Here is a 15,407-nt window from a genome sequence, read left to right as displayed (position 1 = left end):
AGCAAACCCTGCGTGGAATGTCATTGATATAGGCTTCTGAATGGAATTGCAGATTAACTGTGTATTAACTGAGCTGTGACCTTGTAACCTCGGTTATGCATTGAATTTCTGATGCTTGTGGTGACCATGTTGGTGGGTGGAATGGGACATTTGCCCACAATAAAAGACAGGAACTCACTCATGCCACTATGATGGTCTCAACTTTATAAGCTGTTTGAAGTTTGAAAGTTATACCTACCTTTAGAGGCAACATTTGAAACTTTGCCAGCCCCTAGTTTCCTAATTTAAATATGCTATAAGTGCACAAGACTGACATGCTATTGTGTGTAGTAAAATAATTTTTATTAGTTCACAGCTTGTAAACTGATGGTGTTTTTCCTATTTCCTTCTAACCGTAGATGCTGAAAGGAGGACCAGTGCCCCTAGACCTGGGCCCCTGAGGTGAGATGAAATGGGTCTTTTGCTGCTTGAGTGCTGTGGTACAGCAGTGTAATATGTTGTGGAACATGGCCACATCTACTGTTGACAAGCATCACCCCTTGGTTTCACAGTGCTCAGTGCTAGTGCTCCCCTGGATCATTCTTATCTGGCTGCTGCTTGAAGGCAATGATCATTGGTACACCCCTATGAAGATCCCATAACTATTTCTGTTTATCTCTGATAATGGACCAGGTGTGCTGTCTGGAACCACTTCTCTAAGATTACTCTACTTAACCTCTTGGTCGGTGGCAAGGTTCTCTATGATTTTAGCCATAGCTTAGTAATAACTGGAAGGCTGCAGTATAGCAAAGTATACGCTATTGTTGTTTTTATTCCACAGACAGCAGGGTACCGTAAAAGAAGTGCATACCAATAAAGCACAAAACATAAGATTTGAAAGCTTAGTTTTGCAGGACAAATAAATCTTAGGCTGGTGGTCACTTACTGTGGTATTATTGCTTACTGTTGCCATCATACTGACCCCACCCATGATCAACCCAGAGAAAAAAAATATATTTATATGAAGAAAATGTATTACTTATTGTTAGATTGTGTACTTTTGCACAATATGTGAATCTAAAAGAATGTCAAGCTGCAAAAGTTTTGTTACAGGTAAGTAACTATTGTCTTACCCTTGAGGCTAAGTACCTGGGGACTTGGGACCTACCTGATACTGGGGTAACAGGATGAGTACACCCTATGCGTTGGAGAGATTTTGGAACTTACTGAGCTCAGTCACCTAGTTCTATTAGAATCATTCAGTGCATTCCCTCTGTGCCACGATTACCCAAGCTAAGAACCCAGGTGGAGGCTCTTTCCAAATATTTCCCTCTATCTACGAAGCTATTGCAATCTTGAAACCCCAACATCAAATTTCTAGAGTCATCTTGATGTTAACATTGAAGCCATCAACTGGCTGACTAATTTTCTCTGAATTGACACTATCCAGTGTCTATCTTGTCCTTAGCTTATTCTTGAATCTATCCATTTTGCCACTGAACCAGAGATCCCAGAGACAGACAATATGAAAGTAAAGACCACTGGTGGGCTGGTCTTGCCACCCACAGTCGAGTTTGAGGAGATGGATACCTACACAGGCCAGAGTTACTATACAACGTTTGTCCCAGAACACAAAGGATTACTCATTCTTTTAAATATTGGCTTCTTTCTGCTCCTTGCTGTGCTAGCTAATGGGGTATGGAGAAACTCCACTGAAGGCTTTAAATTGCCTAGCGTCTCTAGATGCCAGGAAGGCCCATCCTTCAATACCCCAAGGCAATTATGATAGTGTGCCTTGCTGGTCAATATTTGGCAGAAAGGAGACAACCTAGAACATGTTGTAGCATACACATAATCGCTCTCTCTCGCTTCTCTCCCCCAATAAAAAAGACTAGCAGCAGCCAATCAGGCTTTTCACACCATGTGTGGCCAATACCTACTCTGTTTTCTATTAACATTGTATCAGGATCCTTTGGAAGTTTCCTTTAACAGGTATGTGACAAAAGCATGGAACATAATGTCTGGAGGCCATCTGACAAACTGCCATAAAACTCATAAAGGAACACGTGGTCCCGACCACATGTTCTAGTTTGTAGAAGCCTTGAGTCACAGGAGCAGTACTACTTTCAAACTTTTAAGACAGTTGTACTGTTTATCACTTCTCAGCAAAGAGCAAGATTCCAGCTTGTCTTGAGATAGTAAGTCTGTATGTGCACGTAATCCTTGGTGTACTGCTGAAGATAAGTTCCAAATCTCGCTCTACTGCTGGAGCACAGATCATAGCAGAAGGAACTCACGAGTCACCCATCGACTGTAAACGACCATACTGTCAAATTCTGAAGGGATACCTTTCTGGAATGTCCCTCCCACATCATAACATATTCTTTGGAGTTTAGTTGAGGAGCCCGTAATGATTGATTGGTTTTGGAATCTAGGATTAGAAGTTATACATAATCCATCTCGAGCTGAATATGATGCTAACGTCTTTCTGGAAATTGTCTATTTGAAAGTAGACATTCCACCACTAATTTGACTATAGTTTATGAAGAACTTGACTTTTTAACTTAGTTTGTTATGCCAAGATAAAATCTGAGAACAGATCTAACATCTAGAAACATTGCATGCATAGAAATAAGCCGGTTTGTGTGACAACCCAACATAAATTCTGGAATATTCTGTTATTTTCTATTTTATTCTATTCTTTCCATAACACAACTCTCATCCTACCCAGAGGGTCTTGTGGAACTCTATAGAAACCAGCCTCAATCAGAAAGACAAAACACATGAAAATTGTTGGCCATGGAGAGCGGGTCCGTTTCCTGACAGCTATGAAATCGTGTTACTGTCCTTAGTTAAAATAGGAGCAAATTCCATACAGTGGTACAGTGAAAGGAAAAAGCTATTTTGCCACATCTGTAGGTGGGCAAAACAAAGAGAAGATGAAAAGCAGAGACCACAAGTTGGCTCTAGGGTTCTACGTGTGTAATTTGCTGGCCTGAAAGAAAGGGCAGTTTAGGTAAAAATTTGATGTACCGTGCAGGCAAATGGTTTAAACGGCTATTCCCTCAGAGATAGGATCAAACGTTTTCCAGCCCAATAGTAGTTTGACAGATGAGTTCTGGATGTGCTGCAGTTTTTGCGAAGTATTTTTATGTGGCCCTTGATAGAGGAAGTTGCAAAAATTAAGGCAGGAATAACATATGATCATCTCCATGATCATCTGGGAAAGATTTAGAAAGCCCTTAAAAATATAAGAACCCTATTATAATAAAACAGGCGTTTGATACTGCAGAGGTTTCTACGGTCAGAGAAATCTCGGAGTCAATTAATACATCATGGTTTCAAACAAAGTCTGGTGGAGCAGGGCATTTCACCCCTAGGTACAGCTTAAGGACCCAGGGTTTACACATGGTGGAAGCATTCGGGAAGCAGAATCTCTGACTTGCTGGAATTTCATTTCAGGAAGTTCAGTTCTTCCACCAACGCACCATGTTCACAGCCTGAGGCTGAAATTGTTAATTGGGTTTTTTCCCCAGTGGATATATATTAATATATTCTATAGCCTGCTTTGCAGCCCTCATCGTTTCATCAATGAATGCCCTGACCCACCCAATTGTGCTGGGTGTGCTATTTTGATGGATGCCTCCATGGGCCAAAAAGCCAACATAGAATGTGGTGGCAGTAAGAAATGTGTTCTAGACACACCATTTTAACATAAAATACACAAATAAATTAGCTTCAAGTACAGCAACGTTTGAAAGTCTGATTTTATACAATACAACTTTAAATCTTGATGTATTATCTTCCTTATACATGTATAATTTTTCTGCGTAGTTCTATATCCATATATGTATTACTTTACTCCAACTGTAGAAAAAGAACCCCCTCCAAAAATACCTCTCTTCAATGCACTACTCTATCTCTCACCTTGTACCTCTCTCAATATATCCTCTTCCTCCGCTCTTTAACTAATACCAAACCTCATTCTACTGCTGTGATCTCCAAAATAACCCTTTCTAGTCTCTTACCTCCTCTATCCTTCCTTGTATCACCCTAAACCTCATTTTACTACTAGGATCCCCCAAACAACCCTTTCTAAATTCTTTCCTCATTTATCCCTCATTTGACTCATCCCAAACCTCATTGTACTACTATGATCTCCTTAATCCCTTTCTAGAGACTCTCCCATCCTCCATCTCTCCTTTTACTCATCCTAAATCTCATCTTACTACTATCTCACAAATAACACTTTCTATACTCCTACCTCCTCTATCCCTCCATTATCCTATTCAAACCAACTAACAGACTTGCATGTCCACCACTCAAATGAACTCCTATTTCTTCAAACTAATCCACTACGAATGCTTTTTGACTGCTGTAGTAGCGTGCTATTTGCCGAAGAGCAATTCAACACCTTGTATGGGGTGGTGAGCGCTATATAAATACAATTACAATTCCAGTTGAAGGGCCCTCTCCCCTGTTGATGATCAAGAAAATCTGAGTAGTCTATTAAAATGGAACACTGTGTAAGGTGTGTTGACTATGAGCCAAAGGTAAAGCTACTTGGAGTACAACCTCGCAAGCTTTCAGGTCGGGTGTGATAGGGAAACACAGAGGAGAGGTTGTAGTACCTAAATGTTCCCAGTTTGTATAAGTAAAAAAAAATCTCATTCAACCCCATGTGAATGCCAAACCCAAATTTTGTTTTCTAGTTGTCCTTTTTTTTAAATTATTTTTTGCAGGTGCTATGGTACTCCAACGGTAGCAGCTTAAGTTTTACCCCATGGTACTGCTTTACCGTGCAAACTTCCCATGGGAGTGAAGCTTGAACATGCTTGTTTCTAGCAGATGCCGAAAGCCAGAATATACTCTGCAGCTCCTGGAAGCAATTACTAAAGATAAAGTGGTGGGTTTCTGTTAGACCTGGCATTCTTTTCATGGTTTCCCTTAACATTTTGCCTTCAGATCTAATGTGCCCTTTCCCTAAAAACATGGTAACATTGGTTTATATCCGATTATCATATTTAATGTACTTCTAAGTCCATAGTAGAGTGGTACTACATGTGCCCAGGGCTTGTTAATTAAATGTTACTAGTGGGTCTGCAGCACTGATTGCACCACCCACTTGCGTAGCCCTTTAAACATGCTTCAGGCCTGCCACTGTAGAGCCTGAGTGTGCAGTTTAAACTGCCATTTCGACCTGGCATACTAAACCTTTTGCAAAACCCAAACCTTCCTTTTTAATACATATGTCTCCCCTAGCAGAGGCCCTGGGTAGCCCAGAGGGCAGGGTGCAATTTATTTAAAAAGTAGGACATTTACTTTTAAGTTTTACATGTCACGGTAGTGAAAAACTCCTAAGTTTGTTTTTCAGTACTGCAAGGTCTTTCTCTCATGTAGGATGACATTAGAGTTACTTTATTATATTTTATAAGTATAATATCCAAATTGGAAAATATAACCAGTTCATGTTTGGTGTCTCTGGAATCTTAATTTCAAATCCTAATTTATGGCTGAGTCAGATTTTAAATTACAGTTCTAAGAATGCCACTTTTAGAAAATTGTTCCCTCAGCCGTTTGGTGCCTGCAGCCTATCTCTGGTCACATGACTAGGTGTCACTGGCAGTTAGGCTTTGTGTATTCCTCCTAGACAGCTGCACACAATGGGACCTTAGGTATGACTGGATGGGCCATCACTGGTAGGATGGGAGGGAGGAGCTGGGAACAGCTCCATTGGGGCAGGAAAGGCAGGGCATCTGTGCACGTCAAAGGCATGCCTCTACAAGGTTTTCCCCACTTCAAAGGCACAGCTGTTTATAAAAGAAGAACTTCAGACACCAACTCTTTAGTACACGTCTGTACCGGTAGATACTCTGGATACTCTCATTTTGCCTAGAGACACGGAAACTAGCAACTTTGCCATCTACAACAGATTGCATTGCATAAAAGTTCTCTGTGAAGCTAGTAGATAATCGCAAGAAGTGCTCCTTGCTGTAATGGACAAGTTTCATGTGCTGAACTGTGAAATAATGCTACATCTGTGTTGTATAGCCTGTATACCTTTTACAACTACCATTTGAGAGACCCATATATCTATAACACTTACGCGTGACGGTATCAATTGTATACAGAAACTCAGTAGCCAGGTCATTGTTACGGATGGTTTGTGCTGTCTAGCGAACATTAAAAGACAGTGGTAACGTTCTGTTCAAATTATAACTATGCATAGGGTTTGTTACTGTATAGTGATCACCAAGCATTGTTAACCCAAATACATCTAAACAAGTCTACATGTACCCACTTCTTGTAAGAAAAACTGGTCATTTCAAATTTTTCAAATCCCAATCATATTTTAGAACCGGTATTTAGTTTGGGGTTTTCTGTCCATTCATGGACTTTTAGAAGCTCCACTTTTCATGAACAAAGAGCCCTGCAGAACAGTATTGTACATTACATGTATATACGGCAAGTGTCGCACTGGGAGACACTGGAAGAATCAAGACATCAGACCTTCAAAAGAGAAGATGACTGTTTAGGGATTTTCTTATTTGCCCGACTCTCCCCCGAAACATCTGCCGCTCTGAAAATAGTGTCTCTGGTGTAACATAAATTTGCACACATAATGAAACTAAACATTTTCATGACAAAGAATAAATCATTATTTTCACCCTTTTAAAATTCCTTTTAACTATGAAAGGTTTTTTTTACAGGATGCTGACAAAAGCCCTTTTCCAGCTCTTTGACTGGGGACCTTGATGCTGTCTGGCAAACAGTTTCACCTAATTAGTATTAGTTTAACAATTTGTGCTGACTTTTGCTGAGGGCCTGCCACTATGCGCCTTCTTTTCTTCAGTGACCTTGGATCAATTTCAGCTAAAAACATTATTGCAAATTATGCAGCAGACTGTGGAATATTTTAAAAGTTCGGGAAACCCTTATTTACTTGAAAATGCAGCAGCTGCATAATGCCAGTGTTCCTTCGTGTACGGGCTCTACTCAGACTACCACCTGTTAAAGAATGTCGCAGTGTTTGTATGTGCCAACCGCAAGATGGTAGCAGCATGCTCAGCATGTAAATCTATACCAGATGTTATATTAAAAGGAAACCATTTTACTTAATATATGCTCATTCACTTCTGCTAATGATTCTCATATCTCGCAGCTCCCCCTTTTCCATACATGTAGAAAGGTTCCCATACTCAAAAGGATGGAGAACTTGGACATAGCAGAAAGCAGACCTCCTCTGCGTTGAGGCCCAGTTTGCCCAACACCAGCCTCTTATGTTTAGTTGAGGAAATCATACACAACTCCTGCAGAACTCATGCAGGACCTTGCGAACGCATGTTATCTTCAGACACTTAGTGAAATGTTCCCCTCTGACGCCCAATGCTTGGTCATTCATGTACTGCCTCTGATGACACACGTTAAGTGATTCAAAGACTGTATTGCCCAGTCTAGGGAAGAGCACCTCTAACTGTCGCTTGCAGGACTAGGCACCAGACCGCTCCACACTCACATACTCTGCATGTGGGATTGTTAAAGCTGTGTTACTCGAGTCATCTGAAATGGGGGCGACAGTCTTGGGTGTCCTTCCTTACCGTGTGTTGGGCGGGATCAGACGTTTTAAATGAGTCCCTCAGTGACCTCTTCTCCTTGACAAGCCCTCAGCCCAAGAAATGAAGAAAAGAGTTCACTGTAGCAACAACTCTACCGCAATCACTGCGCTGCCACTGCACATTGCAAACTGGCTATAACGCTAGTCAGTGGGCTTCATTCTGTTTCCCTCTGACTTACTTTCATCCATGCTATTAAATCATTTAATAATTTTCCAAATTGGGTAAGTACTGAGAGGGATTAGAGTGGAGCAGATTTATCCGGATGACCTTTGATGCACTGAGTCGCAGCTCAACATATAAATAATTTGAATATGCTATGGCTCATTGCAGCTTTATCATTTATGAAAGCAGTGGTGCACCAATAAAGAAAGCATGCTGTGACAAAACAATGGAAGAATTAATTGAAATGGCTTTTCACCTGCATAGAAGGATCGCAAATCTTGATGTCAGTGGCCTATTTTTCTTTTTTTCAAGACGGCAGTCAGTGTGTGTATTACCCCTGGAGACAGACTAGCATCAGAATTCATGAAGTCCATGACTGGGCTGGAGTGCTACCGACCTGACAAAAGAGAAGCTGTCAAGCTATGGCCGTATGTTCAATCGGACACACAGCGTGGAAACCGCTGATGTGTTGGAACAGTCTCAAACATCCCAGTATCATTCCAAGTCCTTAAAATATCATGTATGCTCCTTCACTAAACACTACAGGCAGCAGTAGCTGGAAGAAAGACAAAGAGGCTTGCCATAATGTCTTGCAAAGTACTTGTACCCCTGACAAACACAGTAAAAAAACTTGCAGATCCAACAGCAGTACTCTTGTGTGAAGCTCTCCTCCAGAAGAACAGACAGCCTCAGTAAAATAGAGATATAAAAGGTAGGCCTTCAATAAGTGGTATATGTGAAATGAACTGGCCTAGAGCGTGAATGGGGGGATGCCAACCTGCGTCAGACACAATAAATTCACAGATTCACAGTAGCAACTACTAAAAAGCAACATTGGGCCAACCAAGTCTATCAAGGATTACTTTAAAATAATCTGTGACATAAAGAAGATGGAAACATGAGAAAACAATCCAATCACTTCTCAACACTAATATAAGGACCGCTTTTCTTTTCTGGTATTTTTTTTTTAACGAAACTGTGGAATGTGGGAACATCAATTGTGAGCCCGTTAATTAACACCGCTAGTCTCACCCCACAAAAACACATTGTTGGAACCAGATTACTCAGTCGGGCAAATTCACTCATCACTGTGCAAAGCTGGCTGTTAGTCTGGCAAAGACTGTTAGACAGCCTGGGCTGACCCTTAGTGAAAAACCGAGATGGACATCTACTTCTGAAAACGTGTCAAGGGATATCAGTCATAACCGCACACCTGAATCAAGAAACCACTCCGTAAAAGCTCCGAGACCAAATTAGTAAAATCAGAAAGTATTTTATGATTAAAATAAGGCCAAAATGACTACATTTGGAACTGATAAAGTTACATTTTAATGTAACAGTTCCATTCCACACGGCTGCTCTATTCTGCATGAGCAGTCAATGAAAGTACTTGCTCAGAATTCATAAGCAGCTTCTTGAGACTTCTTCCCTCTCCAGTTGCACAGCAGGCCTCCCAGCTCCACGTTGCCTCTTGCCTTCATTCAGACCGACTGAGCTGGCCCGAGAGTCAGTTCCCTTGTGCAGCCAGGCATAAGTCACAGCTTCCAAACTTCACAGTGTTCCAGTGGGTGTCTCTGGCTTGTATCACCACAGGAGTGAGAGTATTTGGTCTTCTTAAGGCTGCCTAAGCTAGTAAAGGGTACTTCTTCCTTTGAGATAAAAATTCGTCAAAGCTCTTCGCCCGTTGTGCTGACTCTAGGTTTCTCGCCTCCTCAGGAGAGTGCTTTTTCTGGGTAACATCTAGCAGTAATGGTAAGTTTTCTCCAGCAGGTCTGCTTCAGAAGAATAGTCTTTTGGGTGCTCTTTCGTGTCCCTGTGAGTGACCAGGAGATTAGTCACCATGGACTGTTTTATAAAAACAAAACACACACGGTTTAGTCGGAGGCATCACATTCCCACTCATACATTTGCAGTCCTGCATGTGCAGGTTTGTGTGTCTGTCTTCCCTCCAGATTATGACATCTAGCTGTGTTATGTCACTTAAAAGCATCCCAGCTCTGGGTTCGATGGCTAAAAGGCCACACATAACCGCCCACTGCTTCCTTCTGGACAAGGGGTTTGTGTCACGTTCTTGCAAGTGATAGCCCTCAAAACTAGTCCTAAATCCCCCAGCCCTGAAAACTACCTCCAACCCCACTGCCCTGACAGCTTCCCCCAACACCCCCAGCCCTGAAAACTACCCACCAGACCTGAAAACTAGTCCCAAACCCCCTCCCAGCCCTGAAAACTACCCCCAACACCCCCAGCCTTGAAAACTAGCCCAACCCACCAAACAACCCCGACTCGCCCACAAACCCCCCAGCCCACAAAACAACCCCAACCCACTCCCAGCCCACAAAACAACCCTGTCCCACCCCTAGCCCACAAAACAACCCTGACCCACCCCGCAGTCCTGAAAACAACGCCTGACCCAGCCCAGAAAACTACCATGACCTCCAAGCCCAGAAAACAACCCCAACCCCCCAAGCTCAGAAAACAACCCTGACCCCCTGAGGAAATATGAATTTTTATGGTCAATTGTGTCCCCTATCTAGACCCCAACGGCTCCATGTACATGCTACAAGTACATGTATGTTCCCTCCACTTCAAGCTATGAAGACGCAAATACAATTGTGTCCAACGTTAATATGTACTCTTTCATATCTGCCATGAATGGGCCAGATATTCCGTTCCTAAGTATGCCTTGCCACCGTCTTTACATGGTATACTTTTCACGTTTTCCAGCTCTGGCAAGGTAGGCCCTGAATTCTGCCATCGAGCTTTTTCCTGCTTCTGCCTCTGAATGCTCCAGCCTGGACCTGCATCTGTATCCATGAACTTTGTCTTACTTCCTGCGCGGCTAACGGTGCCTAGCCCGGCCTGTTGCCTGCCAAAACTGTATTCAGCCTTCAAGTTATCTGCTCCGCTCCTCAAGAAATGCATTCTTGTCTAGTAGCTTAGGTAAACATCCCTCCAGCTGCAGAGCAAAGGGGCCGGCCTTACTGTCTCCGTGCAAGTAATTCATGACTTTCGTTACCATGGTAGGCCCATGCCCCCTCGCATCTCATGTAGACACTTAGACGCTTGTACACGCACTAGCAGTCAGTATAGAATAGACTCTGTCCGAAAAGACCTTTCCTTCCAGATAATATAGTTCCTTAAACACAAGATATTAGATATGATTTAGGACTAGGTTGTCCTGACACCCCAGACTTCTGTCTCCTCATGTAGGGCTAAATGTCAAGTTCCCTTCACCCTCTAGTTACACGTCAATCACACGTCATGCGGCTGCGCGCGCATCTCTGCCATGTATTTCTGCTGACTTTGCAGGATTCTCTTATGGATCCACCCACTTGTGTCATTATCATAATGACGTTTTTAGTATACGCCTCTATGCACGCCTATTGTAACGCCTTTTTTTATTACGTATGTGTATTCTTATCAGCTGTAACGCCTCCTGCATCTGTCTTTACTGTAATGCATTACTATATATACTATAACCTGTCAATAATGTATTACTGATCCCTTCCTGAACCTTCGTGGTGACGGAACTCGATTGCCTGGTTCGAACCATCATTCCTTTGTAAGGAATAAATTCCCTATTATACCCTCGAATACCACGGATTCTGCCTCTTATTTCTACTGAGTTATTCGTATTGTATTTTACCGCATAAATTAAGTCTAGGTAATTTAAATTTACCACATAATTGGCGCCCGAATAGGGACACCTCTCACACCCCACGCGCCGGAGGTGCGTTGCAGACCCGGTCTCCTGCCACAGCCGGACGGACAATTACGCGTACCCGCAGGATTTCCTGTATCTCCCTCAGGCCAACGGGGGCGACTGAGGCTGCGATCAACACCCAGACGAGGCGGTGAGGAGTGCGGGGAATCCCGACCAGAGCCTAGCTGAGAGAGCAAGATCCGAGGTATACAGAGGCCCACCAGATTCCGAAGTTCCGAAGTATCTAAGTCACGAGTCGAGTCCAGTCCAGTTTGGTCTAGTCCAGTCCAGACTTCCGAGGCCTTCCGTTCCGTGCTTCCCGGTGAGTACCGTTGCTGGGGACGCATCTAGACGTGCACATTAGTTTGTGCCGGTCAAGACGGGTCTGGGTACACAGACCTGGTCTGCACTGTGTTAGCAGTGTATCTGTGCTGTTTAGCAGTACATACAGTATATTTAGCATTATGCAGTTAACTAGTTTTATTCTAATAATTATTGTTCGTTCTAAAATGTTTTGATATGTTTTAAATGTCGTGGTATGAGTGATTGTTTGATCTTCATTATTGTGTTTATTGTAATTATTGTGTTCAAAAACCGAGTAAGAATTAAGTAACAAGGTTCAAGATGCCGTTATTTTCAAAATTAAGACATATAAAAACTAGAAAAGGGATACTCGAGGAAGCTGTTCCCATCCCACCTAGGGACACTCCAGGGTACTTTATGTACCATAAACATGGCCTAGATGCCGTATTATATCTTGATCTATGGGTGGACTACACCAAGGATTTAGCAGAGAGTCAGAGATGGCCCGCTGCTGGAACATGGGATGCAGATTGCATCATGAGAATAGAAGAAGCGTTATGGAAAAAGAAAGCCAGACAGTCACAGAAAGATGCCATTGAACTATGGCGTAAAGAATCGCACAGACGCACAGAGAAAGCGCTCAGAAAGGAAGAGAAAAGTAGGGAAGATTCAGAAAGAGCCCGAGAAAACATTTTAATTGACGAAGGTACCCGAGTAAAAACAGAACAAGTAGACAGACAACGAAACACTCTTATGAATGGTATGTATCCTCTTCTGGCCGAGGGTTTGCCTAAGGCCACCTTGGAGGTACCAAAAGATCTGCCACCTCCGTTACTCCCGATTAAAGTACATCCCAAGACCGCAAGAGACATTTTCCTTTCTTCCTATTTAGACGATGCAGCCCCCGAATATGCTAATGGTGCGCAGCCACGCACACCACCTGTTAACGACGCTCAACCCCAAAATCAGCTGCACCCACCTCTGCAGCAACAAACTCCTACTCAAGTTCTAACCATTCCATCTGTTTCTACAGTCCTTCCTGCACCCACACTCCCTACCCTACACCCAACAAATGCTTTTGGACTTGGCACCTCAGGAGGTGCGACAGGAGGTTTTTCCACGCCACCGCCAACAACTAGATTGACTTATAGGGATTTAGCATACCAACGTACACCCCAAAGAGCTAATGACAATATATTAAATGAGCCTCTTTCCGATTGTAGATATGATCCAGTGCCAGGAAAACATGACAGAATGTTGCTATCTTCAGTACGTTTACGACGAGCTGCAAACTATTTAATGACGTTACCCGGAATGGTTGAACATCTAGACAAAATATATCGCTTTATCCAAACAGGGCAAGGTCCTGAAAGTATTGCCGAAGCCATGGAATACCAGAAAGTAGACATGCAAAAATTATTGTTACGCTTTTTCATAAACTGCTTGATCAGAAACAGAGATAGGCCTGAGGTAGATTCGGAGGAAATGCAAGTACTTACCAAATGGGGTCAGAATATAACAGACGGGAGACATGATAAACAGAAGTGTATAGAAGTCATGTGCCGAAGGATCAGAAAAGAAGTAGAACGAATACATGAAAGAAGAGTAGAAGCAGATAAAACTGAATCAGAGGAAGAGGAGGAGGAACAGTCAGAAATGAACACAGGACAATTTGAATTACCAGCTAAACAAATGATAGCTTATGTAGGAAAAGGAAGATATTTTAATAAAACAATACGTCCGACACATCCAGAATGTAACAGAATTTTTCAAACAGATATCACAAATCCAAGGACCCCTGAACACCTATTCCAGGCTACTGATAAATTACTTCGAGAACGAAGGGGGTACCACGTGCTCGATTCTATGGATGAACAAGAATTAGCCAGGTCAGCAGTACAATGGGCTGACAGCTCTGAAAAATACAGTGATGATGCGCTAGCACACACGTTTCTAAATCTCGCCCCAGACGAACAGCGTTTAGCTAGTCTATACATGATACAACATCTCCTTATATTATATAAAGGCCAACACTCCGATCCTGGTCCCCTACCTGATATATTGATAGAACTCCTCATGAATAAATGGAGAGGTTTAGGTACCGATCTAATTAAAGTAATTCTAGAATACAGACATAGATATAGTGCCTTTTTGTGTCCAGAACATGATCCAGCTCCTTCCATGGAGAGAAAAACGTATTACATAGACAGACAGAATCCCTTACGCGAAGTACACCCAGTTAGAAATGATGACAATACGTTTAAACGCGTGTTTGTGTACACGCCCATAACCAAAATAGAACTATTGGAAATGAAAAAATTAGTGCCCAGCCATGACAAAGATCCAGCAGGTTTTCACCGTGAACTAAAGGACATGTTACTCATGGGTGATTATACCTATCCTGACATTATGAAAATATTGAAAGTATTATTGCCTGCCGGTATTTATGAGAAACTCAAGGAAAAAGAATGGGAGGTGGGAGACCAAAAGATTGATTGGACCGCATTAGAAACTGAAGAAAATAGCAGAACTGCAGGCGTAGGGCTTGGGGACAAAACAAAAGCATTGCCAGGATTGTTAGTACAAGTATTGCCACATTTATTAACTAAGAAAAAGGAAGATTGGGGAGCAATCTCAGCTTGTAAACAGAAACCCGAGGAAGACACTAGTGATTTTTATTCCCGATTTGAAAAATGTTTTGGTATTAATAGCGGCCTGAAAGCAAATAGCGAGTCATATCCACATCTTTTTGTAACAAAACTAGTCGAGAATTCCCTGCCACAGGTTAAAAACAGAGTATTGAAAGTTGAGAGCACTTGGCAAGCTAACACTCCTTCACAAATGTTACAAATGTTACAGTATCACCAGAATAGAATTAGAGAAGAACAAGAACACGAACAAAGACGTATGAAAGACACGAAAATGAAAATGCTTGTCGCTCAGTCAGTTCCAGCTGACGGTCATAAAAAGGGTGCGACACAGTCCAGTAACTCAGGGGTTCCCGTTAAAGGGACATGCAACTATTGTAAACAGCCAGGTTATTATATAAACGATTGTGCAGTTCTGAAACATAATATCTCTACGGGTAAAACCAAGGAGAGACCACGTCCGCCTAGACAGGATCAGATCCAACAACAAGCACCTCAGAATGTACAACCTATGCAAGCTGCACAACAGACCATAGCGGTACCACAGCCACAGCCTATTGCCGCAACACAAAACACGACACAACAGATGTACCAGTATGCACAAAATGACTATCCAGAGTATCAGCGTTACACATGAAATAGCCTAGAGAGGGAAGTTGGCTTACCCCTTATTGAGGTTCCTGTAGATCAAGAGGGTCCTTATGTACAGAGTCAAGTATTATTGAAAGACAGAAAGTTTCTACTTGATACAGGGGCAAGCAGAACAACTATAAGTCACGACGAAGTCCCAGGGGCACCCCTCTCAGGCTCACAAAATATTTTCCTTGGTTTTTCAGGAAAGCCTACTATTAACGAAGTATCGCAACCACTTGCATTTACAGTTGGTCCATTGACACGGACTACAGATCTATTGCTTACGAAATCATGCCCAGAAAACTTGTTAGGTATAAAAACATTGAAAGCTCTAGGAGCTATAATATGTTGTTCTCCGGACGG

General features: G+C 42.4%; 1 protein-coding gene across 6 annotated transcripts in view; it reads left to right on the top strand.

Annotated features, from left to right (window-relative positions):
• Positions 1-15,407, top strand: part of UIMC1 (ubiquitin interaction motif containing 1) — a 458,461-nt gene that overhangs the window by 408,759 nt on the left and 34,295 nt on the right. For all 6 annotated transcript variants that reach the window (XR_014966701.1, XR_014966702.1, XR_014966703.1 and 3 more), the window contains one exon: positions 399-441. Coding sequence is in view for 3 of the 6 variants with exons in the window: in XM_085618307.1 (XP_085474433.1) it covers positions 399-441 (43 nt within the window). In the remaining 3 variants the exon portion in view is untranslated. The remainder of the gene's footprint in view (positions 1-398; positions 442-15,407) is intronic.

This window comes from Triturus cristatus, chromosome 7 (assembly GCF_964204655.1).
Source record: "Triturus cristatus chromosome 7, aTriCri1.1, whole genome shotgun sequence".
Classification (NCBI taxonomy): Eukaryota; Metazoa; Chordata; class Amphibia; order Caudata; family Salamandridae; genus Triturus; species Triturus cristatus.
Note: the sequence above shows the minus strand (reverse complement) of the source record. Positions and strands in the feature narration are given on the sequence as shown.